Source organism: Oncorhynchus nerka, linkage group LG2, assembly GCF_034236695.1.
Source record: "Oncorhynchus nerka isolate Pitt River linkage group LG2, Oner_Uvic_2.0, whole genome shotgun sequence".
NCBI classification, from domain to species: Eukaryota; Metazoa; Chordata; class Actinopteri; order Salmoniformes; family Salmonidae; genus Oncorhynchus; species Oncorhynchus nerka.
The window spans coordinates 82,072,858-82,098,943 of NC_088397.1; the positions used below are offsets into that span (position 1 = coordinate 82,072,858).

Sequence of the window (26,086 nt, forward strand, 5' to 3'; positions counted from 1 at the left end):
TAATTGCGCGCTCCCTCTAAACTTGAGACATCTGTGGCATTGTGTTGTGTAAGAAAATAGCACAGAGTGGCTTTTTATTGTCCCCAGCACAAGGTGCACCTGTGTAATGATCATGCTGTTTAATTAGCTTCTTGATATGCCACACCTGTCAGGTGGAAGGGTTATCTTCGCAAAGGAGAAATGCTAATTAACAGGGATGTAAACAAATTAGTTCACAAAATTTGAGAGAAATAAGCTTTTTGAGCACATGGAACATTTCTGGGATCTTTTATTTCAGCTCATGAAACATGGGACCAACACTTTACATTTTGTCTTCAGTGTAGATCATTTGAAAATAACAACAAGGATCTTCGGGTCCAATGCAATGTCTCTCTAAACAGAATAATTGGTATCACTTAGGATGACAAAAATATATATTTCTAAATATAATTAAAGGGATACTTTGCCAAAATGCCGATGAGGCCCTTTATCTACTTCTTAAGAATCCGGTGAACTCGTAGATACCATGTCTATAGCTGTGTTCGAATACTACATTTGTCAAAATACGAAGTATACAAGCAGTGGACACTCTTTCCGTGCTTAAGGGCCTATAATGTAATTATTCAGAAAATGGTCGTGACTTCAACGTTTTCAGATTTGAAGAAAATAAGCAACCGAAGTCCGAGAGCGGATACAAATTCATTGGTTTAACTAATTATGACAAACGTTCAAGAAAATGAGAAATGTAATAAATTACTTTTCAAATAAGTTACCTTATTGGCTGACAATTTGTTAGCTACACCATCCGTACAATGCGCATAGCATATCATTACAGCACTATGTACCAGTATGTTAGCTAGCTATCTAAGGTTAGTAATACATCGAACTTGCCAGTATATTTACTATATGCTATCTAACTAACTACCCAACGTTTAGTGACTTGATTACTCCCGTTATTCTTAGTTTAGCTAAGTGGTATAGTCATTGTGCGTTCATAAATTCGCTCTGGCCATCTACTTTGATTCCAGAGCACTCTCGTCAGAGTGCACATGTGGCAGAGCGCCGAATAACTGATGAATTTACTAACGCTCAACCCCCAGTTGAATATAGCCACTGAAAGTGAAGATCGGCAAAAAAAAAAGGCATTAGATTGTTTCCAGCAGCACAGTCACCAACGCTCTGGAAAACCAGCTCTGCTTGGGCGAGTAAATGGTCAGAGTGAGGTGTTCTTTCATCTGTGTCTGGAAGTAGCTAGCACTTTAGCTTGAATTGCTTGACTGCCCTTGTGTGGTCAGAACGGGCCAGTATCCAGTGTGCGTTCTGAAGCTCAGAGTGAAAAGCTCTGAATTTATGAAAGGACAATCTGACAACGATCTGAATTTACAAACGCTCAGAGCGCACTCCATATTGAATTTACTCGTAAGATGTCTTGCTAGTAATTTGTTATGCTAGCAAGAAGTTGCATAGCAACAGCAAAAAACTTCCGGTAGACAGGGGAAGCGCTAGTACGCTCACCTGAAACGACGTTTACAGTAAGTATACTAAAATGAACTAATAGTATATACTCATTATGTTAGTATGGGTATTCGAATACAGCTTCTGTCTCCAGTATGAAGGAAGTTAGAGGTAGTTTTGTGAGCCAATACTAACTTGCATTAGCACAAAGTGGTAGCAGATACCAATAGACATCCAGTCAACTGACTACGTGTACTAGTTAGCAACTTCCTTCAAACTGTACACAGAGAGATACAAATTGTATCCATGAGTTCATCTGACCCTCGGGAAGTAGATAAAATACCTAAGTATCCCTTTAAATATGAAAGCATATAAATCATAAGCAAAAAGGCACCGTTTCAGACCAGAACATGGCCATTTCAATTACCCAAACAGTCAATTTACTCAACCCTGGAATGTATTTGGGATGTTCCCAAATACTGAAAAGGTGGGCCCGAGTCAAAAAGTTTGGAAAACCCTATGCTAAACGACTAAAATGTAAATATAACTGGAATTCTTGAGCAGCACAAATGCACATTGCGCCAGTATCATTTGGATAATGGCTATATGGTATGGCCAGTGCAGTGTCTTTTTGCAATCAAGTATTGCACAATATGAAGTATATAGTGTTGAGTAAAATGCAGTGTCATCTGTGCATGTGTACATTTAGCTGAAAGCCATACACTTTAGTTTTCAATTGCATCAGATGAATCAACATAAAACAGAGTATATTAAATGAGAACCTTGCACATCTACAATATTCCTGGCCATCAATGCTTATCAATTAAAAATATTTCTGAACTCAGAAAGGGATCGAAAGAGGGAAAAAAGGGGTGATGAGAGAAGGGAGAAAGGAAAACCAGTCAGTTGTACAGTTGTCTAGTCAGTAGTACAACTGAAAGGCTTCTACTGAAATGTGTCTTCTGCATTTAACCCAACACCTCTGAAACAGAGAGGTGCGGAAGGCTGCCTTAATCAACATCCACGTCTTCAGCGCCTGGGGAACAGTGGGTTAACTGGCTTACTCAGGACCAGAACGACAGATTGTTACCTTGTCCTCCCGGGGACTCGATCCAGCAACCTTTTGGCTAGGCTACCTGCCGCCCCAGACAGTGTGTGTGTCTAATCCAGAGTGGACAGGTCCAGTGGGGAGTGTGTGTGTCTAATCCAGAGGTGAGTGTGTGTGTGTGTGTGTCTAATCCAGAGAGGACAGGTCCAGTGGCGAGTGTGTGCGTGTGTCTAATCCAGAGTGGACAGGTCCCGTGGCGAGTGTGTGTGTCTAATCCAGAGTGGACAGGTCCCATGGTGTGTGTGTGTCTAATCCAGAGTAGACAGGTCCAGTGGTGGTAGGGGCTCTCTCCAGTAAGAGAAGTGGCTGAACTCGGGGAAGTCGAAGGAGGACGACCTCCCATCCTCAGAGATCATAGGGAAGAAGTGCTCCACCAGCTCGCTCAGGTGACTGTACCTGTGGCACACACACAATAATGTGCCGGAGCAATCACAGCTCTATAAATTCAGCTGTAATTATTAGGAGTGATCGATTCCGCATCTTGGAACAGACATGACAGCAAGCTCTAAACCAAAGCATGCTGTTATCAGGAGCATTTTTTTAAAAAAATTAAAACATTTTTAAAATAATTATTAAATCAAGACAACTGTACTGTATGTATTTAGTGTGCACTTTTGAGGGGTGGACTGATGACCGTCACTCCTCTGTGGCTAGTGTACTTACGAGGACTTGCTCCCTTTGTTCTTCTCCTGAATGAGCTCTCCCTTGGGGTTCACAGTGAAGATCCTGGTGTCAGGGACACCCACTTCCTTATAAGCATTGGCATCCTGGGAAAGCCCAGACAACACTTGATTTAAGGTTTATTTAAAATACAAAAAATCCATCCCCCAGGGAATGGATTGAGAAACGATTGCCAAACACAGACAGTGAGTCAGCGGTGTGTGTGTGGCAGTGTCTAAAATCTGTCTTACCTACTAAAACAACATACGGTGGACTAATCATAATACATACTATTTAGAAAGTACTGTTTAGTAAAAATGTATACAGTGGGCCTCCCGAGTGGTGCAGCGGTCTAAGGCGCTGCATCGCAGTACTAGTGGCGTCACTGCAGACACGGGTTCAATCCAAGGCTGTCTCGCAGTCGGCCGCAACCGGGAGACCCATGAGGCGGTGCACAATTGGCAAAGCGTTGTCTGGGTTAGGAAGGGTTTGGCCGGGCTGGGATGTCCTTGTTCCATTTCGCTCTAGCGACTCCTTGTGGCGGGCCCGGTGCATGCACGCTGACTTCTGTCGCCAGTTGTACGGTGTTTCCTCCGACACATTGGTGCGGCTGGCTTCCAGGTTAAGCAAGCAGTGCGTCTAGAAGCAGTGAGACTTGGCAGTGTCATGTTTCAGGAGGACGCATGGTTCTCGACCTTCGCCTCTCCCGAGTCCGTGCGGGAGTTGCAGCGATGGGACAAGACTAACTACCAATTGGATATCATGAAAAGGGGGTAAAAGTACAAAAATATATATGTTTGGTATACAGTGAGCAAAAAACAACATACTTGGCTCAAATGCATAATTGTGTTGTTTCCCGCCATTTGTTCATTTGGTACAGCCCATCCCCTATAAAACGTTATATTTTCCCAAAGCGCCTACTACTAAAAACTTAAGTCAGGGAATCAGACAAGGCCTGTGTGTGTGTGTGTGACTGTGTGTGGCTCACATTGGTCCTGTTGCCAAAGGCTGCATAGAAGGGCTTCCTCTGGGGGTTGAACAGGTCTCGGATGTCGGTGAGGCAGGCAATCTTGAACACCTCCGGCTTCTTCTCTACCACCTCTCTGTGCAGGGCAGAGAAGAAACTGCTGGGGGCCAGCAGCACGGGGCCCTTGGGGAGGACGGTGCCTTTGTCGTTCACCCACTGCAGGTAGCCCTTGGTGATGTCAGCCATGCCGATGGCCCGCGCCGAACAGTAGAGGAACTTGTATCCGTTTCTGGAAGGGAGAGCGAGAGGGAGGGGTTACCCATTGATAAAACAACAACTGGATACGAGCATCTTGTAAGTTATCACTGGCTTCCAATGAGAGGCACAGAATGGCACATTCATTTAGAGCGGGAAGTATTGTTTCACAATGTTCTCATTTTGGCTCAAAATAAGAGTTTTGGAACCAACACATGCAGAGTAAATACTGATGGTGGAGGGAACGGCTGCTTCTTGTTCATTATGAACCTAACAGAAGAAAACAGACTGAAAAAGAGAGGGACTATCTAGACATCTACTGAACAGGACCCTGGTGTGACTTACTGGTGGATTTTGTGGTAGAGACGGGCAATGCCGTGGTGTGTCCAGTCTTTCCCCAGCTGAGGTAGGATATGACCCAGGGCATCAGACCTGTAATGGGCAAGGAGAGAGATCATAAAGCATTGAACACACATTCACATGTACATAAAGATTGGATCATACTGGGCCATGATGGTGCTAAACGGTCTCTAAAAGCACAGGGTAGTACCTTTCTTACACACACAAACACACACTCACTTTGTGATGGTGCCATCGATGTCTGAGATGACGACGTGGTCGTCCCAGTTCCACAGGTAGATGGCGGCTTCGCAGCGACAGGTGCCCTGGTACTGAGTGGTTACGCTGAACATAACCTTGTTGGCCCCCTCACGCAGGTTCAACCGCTCCTGATCACAACACAGGGTAGGGATTATGAGGCAGTGTGTATGACTGTGTGTGCAGGGTTTTTTCTGGATCAAACGGGCTTAGGTGGTGGGAGTGGCAGGGGGACACAGTCGGCTCGTCTGCCATGCCAAATTTTTGGAGGCCCCCCATCTTGGTGGTGTAGAGAACGTTTAGCATTTTTAAAACAATTTACTGCAATTCTGCACATTTCTCCATGGACCTGAGAAATGTTTGCAGTTTTAAAGCAAATGTCTTGCGATTCTACATATTTTGCCCTGGAGCTGAGAGAATGTGGCCATTTTAAAAAGGTAAATTCCTACAATTCTATGCATTTTGCCATGGCTAATATTTTGCTCAAACTTCATTTTTTTTACTGCTAAATAAATTTCTTTTGGAATGTTCAATTCTTCCTGACGGTCTAACTTTTATTTTTGTGATTGTTAGTTAACAAACACAAAGTTCAGACACCTCATTCCAGGATTTTTTCTTTATTTTAAATATTTTCTACATTGGTCGAATAATAGTATATATATCAAAACTATGAATCATGCAGTAACCCAAAAAAAAAAGTGTTATAATTCAAACAATATATTTTAGATACTTCAAAGTAGCCACTCTATGCCTGGATGACAGCTTTGCACGCTCTTGGCATTCTCTCAACCAGCTTCATGAGGTAGTCACCAGGAACGCATTTCAATTAACAGCTGTGCCTTGTAAAAGTTCATTTGTGGAATTTCTTTCCTTCTTAATGAGTTTGAGACAATCAGTTGACAAGGTAGGTGTGGTATACAGAAGATAGCCCTATTTGGTAATAGACCAAGTCCATATTATTGCAAGAACAGCTCAAATAAGCAAAGGGAAACGACAGTCCATCATTACTTTAAGACATGAAGGTCAGTCAATGCGGAAAATGTCAAGAACTTAGAAGGTTTCTTTAAGTGCAGTCACAAAAACCATCCATCAAGCATTCTGATGAAACTGTCTCATGAGGACCGCCACAGGAATGGGAGACCCAGAGTTACCTCTGCTGCAGAGGATAAGTTCATTAGCGTTACCAGCCTCAGACACTGCAGCCCAAATAAATGCTTCATAGGGTTCAAGTAACAAATCTCAACATGTTCAGAGGAGACTGCGTGAATCAGGCCTTCATGGTCGAATTGCTGCAAATACACCACTACTAAAAGACACCAATAAGAAGAGACTTTCTTGGGCCTAGAAACACGAGCAATGGAGTCCAAATTTGAGGTTTTTGGTTCTTTCTTTGTGAGACACAGAGTAGGTGAACGGATGATCTCTGCATGTATACTTCCCACTGTGAAGCATGGAGGTGGTGGTGTGATGGTGTTTGCTAGGGACACTGTCAGTGATCTATTTAGAATTGAAGGCACACTTAACCAGCATGGCTACCACAGCATTCTGCAGCGATACGCCATCCCATCTGGTTTGCGCTTAGTGGGACTATCATTTGTTTTTCCACAGGACACTGACCCAACACACCTCCAGACAGTGTAAGGACTATTTGACCAAGAAAGAGAGTGATAGAGTGCTGCATCAGATGACCTGACCTCAACCCATTTGTGATGGTTTGGGATGAGTTTGACTGCAGAGTGAAGGAAAAGAAGCCAACAAGTGCTCAGCATATGTGGGAACTCTGTTCGAAAAGCACTCCATGTGAAGCTTGTTGAGAGAATGCCAAGAGTGTGCAAAGCTGTCATCAAGGCAAAGGGTGGCTACTTTGAAGTATCTCAAATATAAAATAGATTTAGACTTGTTTAACACTTTTTTGGTTACTTCATGATTCCATATGTGCCATTTCATAGTTGATGTGTTCACTATTATTCTGCAATGTAGAAAATAGTTTTAAAAAAAAAATTTAAAACTTGAATGAGGTGTTTCCAAATATTTGACTGGTACTGTTGATCTATTACCTTTTCTATACAAGTTAGTGCTGTGAAAAAGTATTTGCACCCTTTCTGATTCTCTATTTTTGCTACAGAATGTTAAATTGGATCTTCAAACAAAACTTAGTAGATAAAGGGAACCAGAGCGTACAAATATATATATATATTTTTTTAATAAACAAAGTTATTCAACAACAGATTCCCCTGTGTAAAAAAAAGTAATTGCCCTCTTACACTCAATGACAGCAACCAAATGCTTACTGTAGTTGTTGATCAGTCTTTCACATCGCTGTGGAAGAATATTGGCCCACTCTTGTATGCAGAACTGCTTTAACTCAGTGAAATGTGTTGGTTTTCAAGCATCTCAATTGGGATTAGTTCTGGACTTTGACTAGGCCATTCCAAAACTAAAAATGTCTAGTTTTAACCATTTAATGTTGACTTGATTGTGTGTTTTGGATCACTGTCTGTTTTGTTGCATGTTCCAGCTGCGCTTCAACTCACAGATGGATGGCCTGACATTCTCCTGTAGAATTGTCTGATACAGAGCAGAATTCATGGTTCCTTCTATTAAGGCAAGCTGTCCAGGTTCTGAGGCAGCAAATAATCCCCAAACCGTCACACAACCACCACCATGTTTGACCAAAAAGTTGACTCAAGTTTGCCAAAAATAACCTGGATGATCAATCAAGACTCTTGGAAGAATTCTATAGACAAGATTAGTCAAAATAATAACTTTTTGGATGAGATGGGTCCCATTATGCCTGACGAAAATCAAACACTGCATTCCATAGTAAGAACCTTACACCAACGGTCAAGCATAGTGGTTGTAGTGTGTTACTTTGGGGATGCTTTGCTGCCTCAGGACCTGGACGACTTGCCTTAATAGAAGGAACCATGAATTCTGCTCTGGGGACAAATACTTTTTCACAGCACTGTATATTGGGTTTCAGTCATTTAAGTTTACAGGGGAAACATTTTTCGATCCCAAAAAAGGAATGGACTTAGGCGATCCGAAAAAATGCTTAGGCAGCCCGCCCAAGGATATCAATGGCAGAAAAATGACTGATGTGTGTGTGTGTGTGGCAGTGATGACGTACTATCTGTTCGGAGGTGAGGCGTAGGGACTTGCGGTACATTTGGCTAAAACACTGGGCAGTGTTTATGGTCTCTGATGATAGGTTGCCCACTCTGCCTAGGCCCGCCTCCTCGTCACTAGTCAGGTCATCCAGAGTCGCCCTGAAAAGTCACACATGGCAGAATTACTAGTCCATCAGCTAAAATAAACTCAAATCGGTCATATGCGTTACGCATAAGGAACTGTGTGTGTGTGTGTGTGTATATGTGTGTAATCACTCACAGTATGGTTGTTGAGGGACCAGTGACAGACACAGAGGTTGAGACATCATTCTTGGTCTGTGCCTCCTCTTGGTCCTGCTTAGAGTTCTCTCCAGTCTGCCATAGGGAAAGACAAAGAAACATATTGTTGTTGTTAGGCGGCTCTTTACCGTTATAAAACGGGTAGTTTGGATCCTGGATGCTGATTGGACGAGCAGTGTTCAAAGCTGTGGCGTATTTGCTGAAATTGGCACACCTATGCCTGCTAACAGTTCCTTCAGCGTTATCACTGCGCCGCCATAAGAATATCATCATGTCCACGATGCTGTCCGAACCTTCTCTTGAATTTCTTTCAACAGCATTTATCTGTGACTATATTCATGATATAGCACAGCCTTTTGTGCATTATTGCTTAATTAAATACGATAATGATTCATGAAATTCCAAACTGACTAAAATGTTAATTATAAGGTGTGCTGGACAGGAACACCATGTGTAATGGCTGGGGGTTCCCAGATAACCTGGGTCGTGTTAATTATGTGACACCCTAGCAAAACATGTTGCAACTGAAAACAAAAACGATTGTTTCTTATTGGACAAGTTCAGATAGTACCTTCCTTTTTTCTTCTGTTTTGTGCCTACTGAACACAACCCTAGCATGGATTGAGAAACCCTGTGATTGGCTACCTGGTTTGAGTTAGTGTCCATGTCCTTCCTCCTCCAGGAGAACCACCAGCGGCCAGACTTTTTGGGCATCTTGTCCTTCACCAGCTGGTCAATGGCACTCTACATACAGTACAAGGTTAAAGATCACACCTGTCACCACTTTCCCTACTTCCTCCTGAAGTGTGCACTCGTACACTACTCCCCATACATTGGTGTCAGTAGGTATGAGCCAGAGAGAAACTTCCCTTCATATTTATTTATACTCGTCATTTAATTTCAAATTCACAAAGGGAAGTGAACAAGGGTAGAGATTAGAGATTTACCTTTGGTATATTCTTTTGAAAAACTTGCATTGACAGGACCATAGGGGCAGCCACTGCCCAGTTATAATACCTAAAAGAGCCCAAAAAAAACATGAATTTGGGGCGGCAGGGTAGCCTAGTGGTTAGAGCATTGGACTAGTAACCGAAAGGTTGCAAGTTCAAATCCCCGAGATGACAAGGTACAAAATCTGTCGTTCTGCCCCTGAACAGGCAGTTAACCCACTGTTCCTAGGCCGTCATTGAAAATAAGAATTTGTTCTTAACTGACTTGCCTAGTAAAATAAAGGTAAAATTATTATTATTTTTTTAAATGGACAGACACATTCAAAATATGATGGCAGAACTATAAGCAAACAACGTATTATACATTACCAAATGCAACTCTAACACTTACTTTGAGTTGATGCAGATAACCAGGTTTGGATCTTCGATGATTCCAGGGTTGCTCACCAAATCCTGGTAGTTCACAACGTGCTCCATAAACTGATCTGGAACAGAGGCAAATGGCAATAGAGAAAGTCAAGAAAAAGTCTCATCAATCAAACTGTTAGAAATTGGTAAGAATGCATAGGTTACCACGTGTTCATATTTCATCTAAAAAAGGTCTGTCTTCATTGTTCTCTCTAGCTTGTTAAAGATCATCACTAGAAGCAGCTAATGGTGAGCGGATGTGGTTCCTTCCATCGGACACATACACAGCTGCACAGAAATAGACATCGCAGGAAAGTTCTTCTGCAACAGGGTGATCAAATTAGGATACACACACACCTTTGTTGATTTGACTGGTGTGGCCGGTATGGCCGCAGAGGGACATTGTAACGTCCATGTGGTCGGTGGTAGAGTCAGACAGGTACTCTGTGCCGCTGTCCATTGCCCCACTGCCCACCGACTGGGGAGACTGGTTACCAGAACCGGACCCTTGCTCCGCACTGAGCCGCGAGCATCCTTCTGCCTCACTGAGTGGAGAGGCATAACCATTAGCAAAATCTTCTACCACTATGCCTTTTACGTGTTTACTTGAGAAGTGAATTGCCTGAGTTGAAATGGAATTGATCCCCATGCTAATTCCATGTACATAATGGATAATCTAACACTAATATTTCATCACTATGAGGGAATAGAAAGTTCCAAGCTGTTGCATTTATCAGGTGCTATTTAGGAGTGGGATCAATTGGTTCTAACTTTGAGAAACACTCAAAAATGACTATTGATTTGGTATAGGATGTGATAGTCTATGACATCTTATGTTTGCTGATGTCCATGTGAGTCCCTACCAGTGTGACCTGCCTTGTCAGGACAGTCAAGCCTAAGATAAGATAACATTACTCATGATCTGGTTAGGGAACGCATCCTGCTACATTATACACATAGTTAACTGATTTGTGTCATCCTTGACACTGAGTAAGTGTGGATTGCGGAAGGTATGCCAACTGGGAACTTGGGTCATTTCTCGACAGAAGTGGGGGAAAGGTGACATATTTTGGGCTACATATTATGAAATCCATTGCCTGTTGACCTCCATTCCATGGGAAATACCAAAACATAATTCTGTGGGGCATGAAAACTCCAGTTGATAAAGAGTAATGTCCGTTCTAACTATAAGTAGCTCCATGTTAGAATCCATGCACTCACCTACTATGTAAGCTCACTGGCCATGTCCAAATACCTGTAATTGCATTCTAAATAGTAGGCATTTTGGGTATACAAAAATAGAAAGTTAGATAATGTGACATTAAATATTTTGTATGCTTTAACCATCTAGAGGGAATATTGAATTTTGCATTACTGCTATTAGCCAATAGAAATGCATTGAATAACAGAATCACTACATGTTACAACAGATAGTCCCCCCAAAAAATCTAAAGGAAGTTTGTTCTGAAATGTCGGTCCTATTTCTGAGACATATAAGAAAGATTTTATATTTTGTTTTACATGCATTTATCTCCATATATACACACTTCCATTCATTTTTTAAACTAGTACTGGGGAGCTTCAGAGGAGTCCCAAGAGGCTTGTGGGGGTCGTATTGAGTCATCTGTCAATATAGGGTTCATAATAGTTCAGGCCAAACCGTTCGGACGCTACAGACGTTTTTGTGAGAAGACCGATTTTTGGAATGTATCATGGTCTGACAAACACTGCTCTAGCTCTACCTCATTCCACCGCTGATGTGGAAGGGTGATATCAGCAGATTTGGTGGATTGAGAAGCAGACAATGCAAAAAAAAAAGCATCTCTCTAGCTTAAGCAAATCAATTCTTAATGGAGATTTTATTATTTGATTTCCACGGGGTGGAGGGTGTGGGAGAGAGAATTGTAGGACAAGGGTTAAACGCAGGTTTACGTTCACTGTCATGAATCTTGCCCTGGAGGCAGAACTGAGCAATTTTCACTAGATGGGCCAATTTGAGTCAAAATTGGCTATATAAATTCCTGAAAACAAAAAGGAGCTTTTTTTGGTCTTGGTTAGGGTTACACTTTAGGGTTAGTAGTGTGGTTACGTTTAAAATCTGATTTTCTGACTTTGCAGAGCTGCCTCCAGTGCAAGATGCATGACAATAAATGCCAACCTGCACTTTCAATGCTAGGATGTCATACTTGTTTCGGCTTTTCGTCTAATATGAATTCACTGCATGCTATTGAGGAAGAAAAGGAAGGACGGACGGAAGGAGAGCTGGGAGCCCTTTACCTTTTAGGTGGGAAGTAGAGAGCTGCCACCTCTGGGTCCAGGTTAGACAAGTCATCCAGGTAGATGTCAGAGGGTCCAAGGTGCTGACTGCGTTTACCTGTGTTCACACAGCACAGCAGCAGAGACAGACCACACAATTCAATGTCATGTCAAAACCAACACTCAAATCCTCTTGAAGATGTTACTATAATGCGTATACCTTTCAAATCCTCTCAGATCTACAGGATGCGTGCCCAGGGTTTAGGAGTGAGACGAGATCGGTTTCTCACCTTTCTTCTTGTCCTGGTGCTCTTCTGAGCTAGACTGCTCCTCCCCCAGAGCCTCAGTGGCTAACAAGTCTGTCACTCCGACACTCTCTGCAGCCTGATTGGTCAGGGAGCCGTCTGTGGCTTTGTCCATCATTACAGAGCCGTTCTCTGTGTTCTCCCCTCCCTCGGTGCAGGGCTCAATCCCGCTGTCACCCTCACTCAAGACAACTTCTGGCCCTTGTCCATTGGGTTCTGGAAAGGCACTGTGCTGTTCCGGTTGTGCTCTGCTACCCAGATACTCTGTGGTAATGAGACCTAAGTTGGCTGCACTGGCATAGCTAGTTGTGTTAGCCAAACTAGCCTTGTTATCTAAAGCAGCTGTGCTGTCGCTAGCTAGCCTGTCTGCGCTGATTGTGCTAGCTTTGCTACCTTTTATGGATGGGATATGTGTGTCTATACAGTCGTTTTCAACTTGGCTAACCATGTTTTCAGCTACACATTCAACATTTGCTGTGCTTTCTTCGCTAGCTTGTCTATCAGTGTTGCCTACATTAGCCATACTAATTGTGTTAGCCAGGGAGTTTCTGGAGTCTTCCAGCTCCGGGTTGGATGGGGACTCCTCGGCTACTTCATCCCCTGCCTGCTGGGTCTCTACTTGTGGCTGCGTTTTTGTTTTTCTAGGCCCTGGGGCTTGGGGCGATTCTATGCTAGCCATCGCTAATGATGCCAATGTTAGCGGTTCTGAGAGAAGCTCTGAGGTGTGGTGATTCTGGGTGGAGTGGGACATATTGGAGGCTCTCTCCAGGTCTATGCGTGAACTTTCTGTGGGTTGGACCGCTGGTCCGGTCCTGGGCGTGGGCCTGACCACCACCGTGACGCTACTGCTTTCTCGGACAAAGTGGACCCCGGGCTCCAAGCCCATGTCGAAGGAGTCCTGCCGCTGGATGGTGCGGAAGTGGGAGCTGTCCGAGCAGTGGATGCCAGCAGAGACATGCTGCACCTCCACCCTCCCTCTCTCCGTTGGACACATCTAGAGGGAGCAGGGAAAACAAAGCAGTGTGGTGATGGGAGCTACTGAACAAACTGTTTATAACACCTGTACGTCCGGTGTCATGTAGGGATGTGCCTTTCAACCACGATTCGATTCGCATCTAGATACATGGGCTCTGATACAGTACAGGAACGACTGTACTGTGTGAGTGTGTGGGAGGGGGGGAATCCCCATCACCCACCAATGAACTTGGCATTTTCGCAGCACATTTTTTGGGGCGCTTAGGAATATGTCAATATTTATCTGTAGAAATGAGCAATTATTATAGAACAGCTTTGGATTTCACCCCAGTCTTAAAAGTGAACGGTTTTGACCATTTGGGGCGGTAGGTAGTCTATCGGTTAAGAGTGTTGAATCCCACGAGCAGACTTGGTGAAAAAAAATCTGTCAATGTGACCTTCAGCAAGGCACATAACCCCAATTGCGCCTGTCTAAATCACTCTGGATATGAGCATCTGCTAAATGTTTAGAACTTTGAGAGCTGCTCTACTCCGACTCCCGCTCAGACCATAGGCCTACAATGCAGCTCAAAATAAGTACAGCAGAAATTACAACTTTACCCTGGCCATGTAAAAATGACCAAATAAACTGACTATTTAAAGCAAAACTACCTTCATCTTTCCAATGGTGAACCTGGCAATCGAAAAGCCCCAATCAGCAGCAGTGAGTTGTGACACTCCGGTAGCATACACAACTCTGTCGGTAAAAAGATTTTCTACAGTGCATTTGGTAACAATGACCAAGCAAATAACATTGGTTGTCACCCAACTAATAAAGCCTATGAGTTGACATTGCGAAAGCCATTTTACAAACATTTGAATGCTGAAGATGCTAGGAATATTAGATCAGGGAGGCTCTGGTTGGCATGAGCAGCTGCACCCTGTGCCCAGTTGTTATCAGACTTAAAGATCAATGACTCATACACAGTTACATGCGTAGTTAGTTAGGCTACTGAAGGAGAGTACACATCAACTCAGTCACAAAATATTAGATATTTTTGGAGGGGGGGGAATACAATTATACGAGTAAAAAAAAACATTAGTGAAGCGGCTGTTCATGATGTGTTAAATAATTTTCGGAACAATTCATGCCACTTTTGAACCGGGGATGGACGCCCATCAGTGAATTGTTACATCCCTAATGTCTTTTTATGACACCTGTACTTCCTGTTATGACCCCTCTGTCCCATTATGACGTGTTATGATACCCATATGTCCTGTTATAACACCTGTACACCCAGTTAGGGCCTCAATATGCCCTGTTATGTTATACCTCGGGAAAGCCGCCCCAGTTCCACTGCATCGGAGGCCCTGAAGACTCCGGAGGCTTCACTAGCAGCTCAGAGTCACTCTTGGGGGAGGAAGGACGACTATAGAACACACTGGAAATAGAAGACACAGAGAGAGGCTAATTAACTGAAGGAAAGAGAGAGAAACTGTTGAGAAAGAAAGACAGAAAGAGATGGGGGGGGGGCAGAAGAAGCTCCCAGAAGGCTCTGATGAAGGTCATGCATACGTAAGCTAAGCTAGATAAACAACTGATAGCGGCAAGCGGAGCGTGCAGTTTTTTTTTCTTATTTCAACAATAATTACAAATCATTTGCACACACCTGCAACAATTAACCTCAGATGTGTGACTGTTTTTCCTAATTAGAGAGAGCAGGAGAAAAAAAGACAGGAGGGAAAAAGTGACAGAGGGTTCATAAACTGGAGAAAGAGGGGGACAGGCAGTAAAAGAGAATGAAAATACAAACTTATTTTAACTGACTACCAGGGGCGGTTGCTAGGACACAGATTAGACTATCCTAGTCCTGGATCAAAAAGCAAACTCATTGGATAATTTTTTTAGGGTCTGGTAAATTGTCTGACCTGTTGTCTGGCCAAATGTACTCTTAAGTCTCTAATCGGTACAGCCAGAAGAGGACTGGCCACTCAGAGCCTGGCTCATCAGTTATTTTTTCGTGGCCACGGTGCTTCTGCCTGCATTGCTTGCTCTTTGGGAGTTTAGGCTGGGTTTCTGTAAAGCACTGTGACAACTGCTGATGTAAAAAGGGATTTATAAAATACATTTGATTGATTGTCTGACCTCTCTGAGGGGGACCACTCTCCATCAGAGTGAGGGTGGACGTCCCTGGTCTGCACGGCCACCAACTCTTCATGCGGCTCCTCTGACAGCGAGAAGTACACAGACTTACTGTTAGGGAGACAAAGAAATATATTTAAAAAGTTAGCCACAGGGTTTCAGAACACTAAAGCTGATCACTCAAAGCCACATACCGGATGCTAAATCTAACAATTAGACCTGGGTTGAATATGTATTCGCCTTCCACCTAACACTCAAGGTGTGCCTGATTTGGCTTGGACGGCACAATGAAACCGATAGAATAGTAATTTTCAACCAAAGGAATCAATGTTTTCAAATTGTAGTTGATAGGTTGTTCAACGAAGAGTACATTTTGCATCCCTTTGATATTTTAAGTAGCATTTGTGCACCAATATTTAATTTTAAAAAGCCTGTTATCTTACATGAAGTGCCCTTTATTATAGACCACATGTAAAATTCAATAAATTAGATTTTTTATATGAATAAAGACTTTCTTCATTGCCAAAAATCTGTCTCTCTTCTAGTTTTTCAAACTTCTAGCAAGATTTTAACCCACTTATCGCCACCATTTGTCCACGTTTTCACCATCATTGTAAGGCCCTACTTACGTTCTGGCTTTGACAATCATTTCTGAAGATGATCATTTATTTCATGTGATTACTTTACTTCAGTCCCTCATTTTAAGGTCAACCCTGATAGGTGAACTTAACTCTTTTTAATATGATGAAATTATACCTTTAAAATTATATTTTCAAAAGAAACATTGAACATGGAATCCAATTATACTGTAAAAGCAGGACAGCTGGATGTCATCTTTTTGTCCATTTTCTGGTGTTTTGTGGTGGGAAACTGAGCCCGTCGAGCATATCATGTCAACCGTTGCCCACAGATTGCCCAGCCATGAGGTCAGCTCGGTTTGAAAATTCTAAAATGATCAAGTTTTCGATTATATAAAAGTCCCATGACAGTAGTGACTGCTTATCACTTTTTAACCATCAGTTATTTACATTACTAAAATATTTAAGTTGTTGTGTATATTATATTTGTTTTATTTGTGGTTTACCTTGACTAACCTGTGCCCCCACACATTTACTCTGTACTGGTATTCCCTGTATATAGCCTCGCTACTGTTATTTTGTTGCTCTTTAATTATTTGTTATTTTTCTATTGTATTTTTTAAACATTTTTTTTTTAAGGGTGGCTACTTTGAAGAATCTCAAATGTAAAATATATTTTGATTTGTTGAACACTTTTGGTTACTGTATGATTTCATAGTTTTGATGTCTTCACTATTATTCTACAATGTAGAAAATAGTAAAAATAAAATATAAACGTGAAATTAATAGGTGTCCAAACTTTTGACTGGTACTGTACGTAGAACATTGGCCTGTTGGAAACTACAACTCCCTACAATGTCCCACAGTTTAGGCATTATCTGAGAAACTGCAATGCAATGTGCGAACGAAATGGACAAAATGTAACAAGCTAAATGGAATTCAAACAACTGAACTGAAGTTTGACAATTAGACATCGAAAAATAACTGACATTTCGGTTCATCGCTGAGCACTAATAGATAGTCTAGAAATCTTTTAAAAATGTAAACTTTTTGGTGAAGCTTGCATTCAATTGCTCTCCCTGTTGCACACAACAAGCTTCTATTCCCCCTGTCACCAGGTTATTTATGGATGATTTAAGATGGAAAACCTCAACTGTCATTTTATTTTGAGATGGGAAAAATATATGTTTTATTAAATTGAACGTGTGCTCTATATAATATATACAATATAAAAAAAACAAATTAAGTTTCAGAAGTGTCATGTTTTTCACGCAAAAAAAATTAAAACGCATTTGAAATATCTTGCTGCGTTTTGTAAATGCAGATCTCATTGTAATTTCTGCTCAGACTAATTTTGTGCTTCAGCTGCACTCGGATGAGAATTCACAAATGGGCATTCTATCAGCAGAGAGATGTGTAGCTACTTTTCTTGGTGTAGCCTACTTTTCTCGGGTAAAATGCAAGACTAATTTCAAGCAAACGTAGCTGGCTACATTCTTTCTATGACAAACATTAGAAATATGCATCGTTTTGGCAAAAACATATCTTGCCTTTTCATTGTAAGCTCAATTACTTTTGTGGCTGCTAGCCAACTTGTGTCAAATTGCATCTGATGAATGAAGCTATTTTCTGCCAAATGTGTTGCAGCAATGTATTTTCATCAAAGGAAAATTATAGTTGCACGCCCCTGATCGAAGCAACAAAGTGACTTTCAATATAAAAGACAGGTGAAAAAGTTTCAAATGCTGATTTCTGAACTCTAAAACGACACCTGTTACACTACCCAAAATGTACTCTATTCGTGGAACAACCCTAATAGTGACCTGGCAAGCATGGGCGTGCTGGGCTCTTCTTTGGAGTGGCTCTCCTGTTCTCCTGACTGCTCCCTCGCTCTCTCCCTTTCCCTCTCGTCGGACGAGGAGCTACCATCTTCTCTTAGGTGGGAGTCGGAGCGTATGCGCACTCGCCGCCTCTTTTTCCTTCGTGTGCTTCCGGAACTGGGGAGCCCCTCTAAGGTTTCCTCGGCCACCTCCAGCAGCTCCATGTGGATGGGCGACGTGCAGAGGTGGGCTGGCACTCTGGACTGGGGGGGGATGCACATGTCAAACTAAGGTTTTAATTACATTGGGAAAGTATTCAGACCCCTTGACTTTCTCCACATTGTTACGTTACAGACTTATTCTAAAGTTAATCAAAGTTGTTCCTCATCATAAAAAAAAACAGAAATACCTTATTTACATAAGTATTCATTCCCTTTGCTATGAGACTCAAAAATTGAGCTCAGATGTTTCTAAAACTTGAATGGAGTCCACCTGTGGTCAATTCAATTGATTGGACATGATTTGAAAAGGCACACACCTATATATGGTCCCAGTTGACAGTGAATGTCAGAGCAAAAACCAAGCCATGAGGTCCAATGAATTGTCCATAGAGCGCCGAGACAGAATTGTGTCGGGGCACAGATCTGGAGAAGGTTACCAAAAAAATGTCTGCAGCATTGTAGGTCCCCAAAAATAGAGTGGCCATCATCATTCTTAAATGGAAGAAGATTGGCACCACCAAACTGAGCAATCGGGGGATAAGGGCCTTGGTCAGGGAGGTGACTGACAGAGCTCCAGAGTTCCTCTGTGGGGAGGGGAAAAACTTCCAGCAGAACAATAATCTCTGCAGTACTCCACCAAACAGGCCTTGATGGTAGAGTGGCCAGACGGAAGCCACTCCTCAGTAAAAGGCACATGACAGCCCGCTTGGAGTTTGCCAAAAGACAACTAAAAACTCTTAGACCATAAGAAACAAGATTCTCTGGTCTGATGAAACCAAGATTGACCTATTTGGCCTGAATGCCAAGTATCACATCTGGAGGAAACCTGGCACCATCCCTACGGTGAAGCATGGTGATGGTGATGGCAGCATCATGCTGTGTGGATGTTTTTTACCAGCAGGGACTGGGAGACTAGTCAGGATCGAGGGAAAGATGAACAGAGCAAAGTACAGAGAGATCGTTGATGAAAACCTGTTGCAGAGCGCTCAGGACCTCAGACTGAGGCAAAGGTTCAACTTCCAACAGGACAATGACCCTAAGCACACAGTCAAGACAATGCAGGAGTGGTTTCAGGACAAGTCTCTGAATGTCCTTTAGTGGCCCAGCCAGAGCCTGGACTTGAACATCTCTGGAGAGAACTGAAAATAGCTGTGCAGTGACGCTCCCCATCCAACCTGACAGGGCTTGAGAGGATCTGGAGAGACGAATGGAAGGAATTCCCCAAATACAGGTGTGCCAAGCTTGTAGAGTCATACCCAAGAAGACTCAAGGTTGTAATCGCTGCCAAAGGTGCTACAACAAAGTACTGAGTAAAGGGTCTGAATACTTGTGTAAAATATGATATTTTAGTTTTATATTTGTAATAAATTAGCTAAAATGTCTAAAAACCTGTTTTTGCTTTGGGGGGGGGAATACAAATTCAGCCATTTTAGAATTGATTTATTTATCCGTTATTTTACCAGGTAAGTTGACTGAGAACACATTCTCATTTGCAGCAACGACCTGGGGAATAGTTACAGGGGAGAGGAAGGGGATGAATGAGCCAATTGTATACGGCTGTAACGTAACAAAATACGGAAAAAGTGAAGGGGTCTGAATACCTTCCGAATGTACTGTACAGCATCAATAAGCTACAGAAGAAACAAAATAGGTTACATCATGTCACCTTCCCTATTAGCTCAACACAACTATAAAGAGAGGTTCACCTCCATGACTGAACAAACCTATAGGATCAGATAGTCAAAACAAAATGTTTAAAAACATACCTCAAAATCCTCATTTTCCTCCACAAAAAAAGCTTCTCCATTGTCCCCCAGTTTCATTTGCAGGTGAACTGGCTCCCCATTGATCTCTATGTCCACCTGCAACACACAGGCAGTGTGTGTGTGAGAGACGATCCGCTTACATACAGTACATGCACCCTCCATTTGTAAACAACACCACACACTCCAATCTTCTTCATACTCACCACTTTTTCCTTGGAGCGCAGCACCCCCAGCTTGCCAAAGCGCACATGGAACGGAGAGCACTGGAGGCTGCCGTCGGGCTGACGCACCACAATGACATCGATGGCCCCCGTAAGTGTGGCCGGGTTCAGGCCCCGGTATAGTTCTTTGACCGTCACAAACACAGTCTCCGCCAGCTGCCCCACGTAGTTCATGGTCTGGGACTGGAGGGGAGAGAGCAGGTCAAGGGGCAATTCTTGTCCAATGTTTACACAATTCTTTACCAATCTTATTGATTTGAGATAGATCATCCAAGTTTGTTGGCAAAGCAGAATATTTACATACACTGAAAGTACAAAACATTAGGAACACCTGGTCTTTCCATGACATAGACTAACCAGGTGAAAGCTATGATCCCTTATTGACGTCACTTGTTAAAACCATAAAAAAATATATCAGTTTAGATGAAGGGGGGGGGAAAATCGGTTAAAGAAGGATTTTTAACCCATGAGACATGGATTGTCCATGTGTGCCATTCAGAGGGTGAATGGCCAAATCAGAACATGTAAGTGACTTTGAATTAGGTATGGTAGTAGGTGCAAGGCGCAACGGTTTTGTGTCAAGAACTGCAATGCTGCCTGGTTTTTCCTTCTGAACAATTCCCATGTGTATCAAGAAGTGGAGAGGATAGTAAGTTAAGTTCCTCGGCGTACACATCACGGACAAACTGAATTGGTCGACCCACACAGACAGCGTTGTGAAGAAGGCGCAGCAGCACCTCTTCAACCTCAGGAGGCTGAAGAAATTCGGCTCGTCAGCAAAAGCACTCACAAACTTCTACAGATGCACAATCGAGAGCATCCTGTCGGGCTGTATCACCGCCTGGTATGGCAACTGCTCCGCCCACAACCGTAATGCTCTCCAGAGGGTAGTGAGGTCTGCACAACGCATCACCGGGGGCAAACTACCTGCCCTCCAGGACACCCACACCACCCGATGTCACAGAAAGGCCATAAAGATCATCAAGGACAACAACCACCCGAGCCACTGCCTGTTCACCCCGCTATCATCCAGAAGGCGAGGTCAATACAGGTGCATCAAAGCTGGGACCGAGAGACAGAAGCTGTTTTTCAATCTCAAGGCCATCAGACTGTTAAACAGCCACAACTAACATTAAGTGGCTGCTGCCAACATACTGACTCAACTCCAGCCACAATGGAAATTGATGGAATTGATGTGAAAAAAAATGTATCACTAGCCACTTTAAACAATGCCACTTAATATAATGTTTACATACCCTACTCATCTCATATGTATATACTGTACTCTATATCATCTACTGCATCTTGCCATCTTTATGTAATACATGGATCACTAGCCACTTTAAACTATGCCACATTTATGTTTACATACCCTACCTTACTCATTTCATATGTATATACTGTACTCTATACCATCTACTGCATCTTGCCTATGCCGTTGTGTACCATCACTCATTCATATATCTTTATGTACATATTCTTTATCCCTTTACACTTGTTTGTATAAGGTAGTAGTTTTGGAATTGTTAGGTTAGATTACTTGTTGGTTATTACTGCATTGTCGGAACTAGAAGCACAAGCATTTCGCTACACTCATATTAACATCTGCTAGCCATGTGTAAGTGACAAATACAATTTTATTTGAATTGTCCACCAACCAAAGGACATCAACTTGACCCCACTGTGGGAAGCATTGGAGTCAACATGGGGCCAGCATCCCTGTGGAACACTTGACACCTTGCCCGATGAATTGAGGCTGTTCTGAGGGCAAAAGGAACTCAATATTAGGAAGGTGTTCCTAATGTTTTGTGTACCAGGATCAAGTCCACTGTCAAATCTTTTGTCATGCTAAACTAAGATGCTAATAGGCTAGCCTAAGTGTTTCGAACAAGCTTTACTGACCTTTGGAATTAAAGAAATAGGTTAAAGATACACTGCTCTGATCAAGATCAAGGTTCAGCACTGCAGAACTAACACAACAATCTAGTGATGTGATTTAATTGAACTACTCATGATGATGAATCAACACACCTTATATAGTTCCTATTCATTGGGTGAAATATGATGGATCTCGCTCTCTTAATTCAAAGGGGAGCGCTGCACTTGCTACATCCATTTTTAGACACTTAAATGTATTATATATTTGTCCATTTAAATCAGTGGTTGGTTGACACTTTGTTATTGTTTGAACTGCAGATTACTGCTAACTATTTTGTTACTAAGACAGGTCTGAGGTTATGACAATGTAACAGGCTCTAGGCCTAACAAATCAATACATTTAGAGATAGTGGTACTCTACTTAGACCTATTGTCTGAAATTCTGTGTTAAACAGCTTAGGCTACAGTAGGTATTCTTCAATAAAGGTGAGTTGGTGCACACTTCACAAGGGGGCGAGGAAGAAAGTATGGTGTGAGTAGAGGTCCACACAGTGCAATTGACCTAATAACCTAGCCATGCTGCTTCTAGAAAAGTAGGCAGGGCCACTGGAAAGCTCCTGGGCTAGAGCGATGGTGGTGTGATTGTGTTCTTCTCTTTGCTATTTCAGGCTTTTCTAGTTGTGGTTGCAAATTTTTGTGATACATTAGGCTATTTTGTGAAATAATACGTGCGGTCAGAAGTATTTTTATTTTACCTTTATTTAATCAGTTAAGAACAAATTCTTATTTTCAATAACGGCCTAACTGCCTGTTCAGGGGCAGAACGACAGATTTGTACCTTGTCGGCTCGGGGGTTTGAACTTGCAACCTTCCGGTTACGAGTCCAACGCTCTAACCACTAGGCTACCCTGCCGCCCCATGTAAAAGTAAAGTAAAATGGAGTCTGGACACAAAGCCCACAATGGACAAAATGGAGGTAGAGCAAATTGAGTATGGGGGTGTGGGAAAACTGACATTTGATGATACATTTCTTACAAACCAAGAGTAGGCATATTATTTTACATGTAGACGTCCATCCATGATTAAGCTAGTTGAACTGTAGTACTACTGCAGTAAGGCTTCTCAGATCACTATGAATGGCCGGTATGCGAATGACTTGTGACTTTGCTGCTGATCCTTTCAAGCTTTAGACAAAGCGTGCGATTTCTACATGTCCTGATGTGTCAGACAGGCTACAACATGCATCTTAGCCACGACATGCATCATAGTCATGGAGAACCATTCATTCAGATTAGCCTAAGTGGTAGAGATAATTCAAAGGCAAACAAGCCCAGAGGCAAAAAATAAATAGACTCATCCCATCTGTTAATGTCATCCACTTACTGTGTGTGTACCTCTGACATATATGCTACCAGCATGCCCCTGATGTGGAGCAAATAATGGCCATGACATGACCTGTAAAACAGGTGTAGGTGGAATTTGCCATGGTCACATGATCTAATAGCATCAAATTTGATGCCAAAATCCTCACTCCCCCAATAGTGAGTTTGTTAATTTAAGGGTTGGGTCATATTTCAAACAAGGTATTATTTGGACAAAAACTGTGACATGCCTAACTGGGGGAGAACGTCAGAAGTCTTGAACAGAATTGACCTTGAGGCAGGCAGCCCAATTCTGATTTGTTTGCCCATTGTTGGAAAAATATCTTATCTGATTGGTGAAAAGACCAATGTGGGAAAAACTATCAGAATTGGGCTGCCTGTGTAAATGTAGCCATAATATTCCAAAAATAAATTTGACATTGTGGCTGTGCTAACTAGCTATAGTAACTAACTAGTCAGTCAGACAAACAAACCGCGCTTCCAAATTATGATTAATTTATTATTTTTATAATGACGAACATCCAGACACTTAGCCTGGCAGTCTGCATGTCTAAAACAGAGTACATTCGGTAACTATCTATCGTTTTCAAACCAGTTGCGTAGCTAAAAGCAGTTGGTGGTGGGCTACCAGCTAGCCAGCCATCATAGCTAATTTAGATAGTTGTCAGGGAATTCATATTCTGGATATCAACAGGATCGACCCAACTCCCCGGTCTCTTGCGACGCGGCTGGCTGAAATAGCAACTATTAGGTTCACTTTACAAAACAAAGCTTTATAACATATCAACGTATGATTGTCTCACACATCAACGCCAATTGGCATTTTGGAACTCTTAAACAACACTAAAGTCACGATTCTGTTGATTTTATCTTACCTGGCACACAGAGTTTCCGAAAAATTATTAAGTGACACTTCCTACTTCAGGCGCATGCACACACGATTCTATGAATGGAAGAAGACGCAAGTCAATCATTCGAATAACCAATTAAAATATATGGGGAAAAAGCAAAGAACACGCCTCTGGTTTGTTTTGTACTCAATGCGTGCACCCAGAGCTACGTATTTAGACGTAAAGGGTTCATCTGGGGCAAACGCAATAAACATGCCGTAGTTTAATAAAATGTATTAAACTACGGCATCAATAGCCTTTATTTACACTTGTAAATGAAAGTAATTCTTATTGAACTTATATAAAGGTTAAATAAATAAAACATATTATCGAATGCTGGTTGAGGAGTAACAGATTACATGTCATTCCTTACATATAAGGGATTACAAAAAACGAATTGTTATATTACCAGAAAAAAATATTGTAATCAGATTACAGATACTTTTGAAAAACTAGATGATTACTTCGAGGATTACTTTGAAATTCAGAAAATATGTTTGTGAAAAAAATATTTGACAATTCTTTATTTTCTCAATGACATTCACATCAGCATAGAAAAAAGGCTCACATTTAAATTTGTTCCACCTGAGCGAATCTGACCACAAATCAGAGACCCGTATGATGACACACCACGGATCGCGGAAAATAGCAGGAATCGGTTTTTGTCGGCTACAGTCGAAGCAATGTCTTCCAATGGTGCGACTGCTGTCGGCATCCACATATTATCCAATTAGAACAAACGCTTGGAGGTAAGGATGACAGCAGTGGTGAAGTCGATAAGGATGTCACTTATTATTGTGCTTTACAGATTGTGGTTGTTGTGGATGGCTGTTCACAAATCTAAATGTGTATTTGAACCCAATAATGGTTCAATTCAAGAAATTGTAGCTGACTATCAATCATTGTTTTTGAAACCAGTGGATAGCCAATGAAAAATGCGCTACATAGTGCGGATCCAAATCTATGGAATAGAAATTGGGCTTTTATTGCTCAATCAAATTCATACGGATAAAAAAAAGCCCATGTGCCTAATGGACACATGTTCAAACGTGCACACTTTTGATAGATTTAAAGGGCCAATCTGTAGTTGCTACATCAATTTTTTGGACATATAAATGATATATACCCTACCATTAAAAAGTTTGGGGTCACTTAAAAAATGGTCCTTTAAAATAACCTCAAATTGATCAGAAATACAGTGTAGACATTGATGTTGTAAATTACTATCGTAGCTGGAACTGCTGATTTTTGTATGGAATATTTACATAGGCGTCACAGAGGCCCATTATCAGCAACCATCACTCCTGTGTTCCAATGGCACGTTGTGTTAGCTCATCCAAGTTTATAATTTTAAAAGGATAATCGATCATAAAAAAAACCTTTTGCAATTATGTTAGCACAGCTGAAAAGTGTTGTCCTGATTAAAGAAGCAATAAAACTGGCCTTTAGACTAGTTGAGTATCTGGAGCATCAGCATTTGTGGGTTCGATTACATGCTCAAAATTGCCAGAAACAAACAACTTTCTTCTGAAACTCGTCAGTCTATTCTTGTTTGAGAAACGAAGGCTATTCCAAGAAACTGAAGATCTCGTACAACGCTCTGTACTACTCCCTTCACAGAACAGCGCAAACAGTTTCTAACCAGAATAGAAAGGAGTGGGAGGCCCCGGTGCACAACTGAGCAAGAGGACAAGTACATTAGTGTCTAGTTTGAGAAACATACACCTCACAAGTCCTCAACTGGCAGCTTCATTAAATAGTACCCGCAAAACACCCGTCACAACATCAATAGTGAAAAGACGAATCCGGGATGCTGGCCTTCTAGGCAGAGTTGCAAGTAAAAAGCCATATCTGAGACGGGCCATTAAGATGGGCAAAAGAAC

At 42.1% G+C, this 26,086-nt stretch overlaps 1 protein-coding gene across 1 annotated transcript; it reads right to left on the bottom strand.

Moving 5' to 3' along the window:
* Nucleotides 1-251: 251 nt before the first annotated feature.
* Nucleotides 252-24,293, bottom strand: LOC115143456 (phosphatidate phosphatase LPIN2-like). The gene is made up of 19 exons (XM_029683912.2): nt 24,189-24,293; nt 20,036-20,236; nt 19,833-19,928; nt 17,849-18,108; nt 15,451-15,558; nt 14,638-14,746; nt 12,336-13,344; nt 12,067-12,163; nt 10,147-10,334; nt 9,773-9,866; nt 9,379-9,448; nt 9,077-9,175; nt 8,412-8,506; nt 8,152-8,290; nt 5,004-5,152; nt 4,770-4,856; nt 4,191-4,458; nt 3,206-3,309; nt 252-2,938 (listed from the first exon to the last, which is right to left on the bottom strand). The coding sequence occupies exons 2-19, from the start codon at nt 20,225-20,227 to the stop codon at nt 2,791-2,793; spliced, it is 3,312 nt and encodes a 1,103-aa protein (XP_029539772.1). The 5' UTR covers nt 20,228-20,236; nt 24,189-24,293; the 3' UTR covers nt 252-2,790.
* Between the last annotated feature and the right edge of the window lie 1,793 nt (nt 24,294-26,086).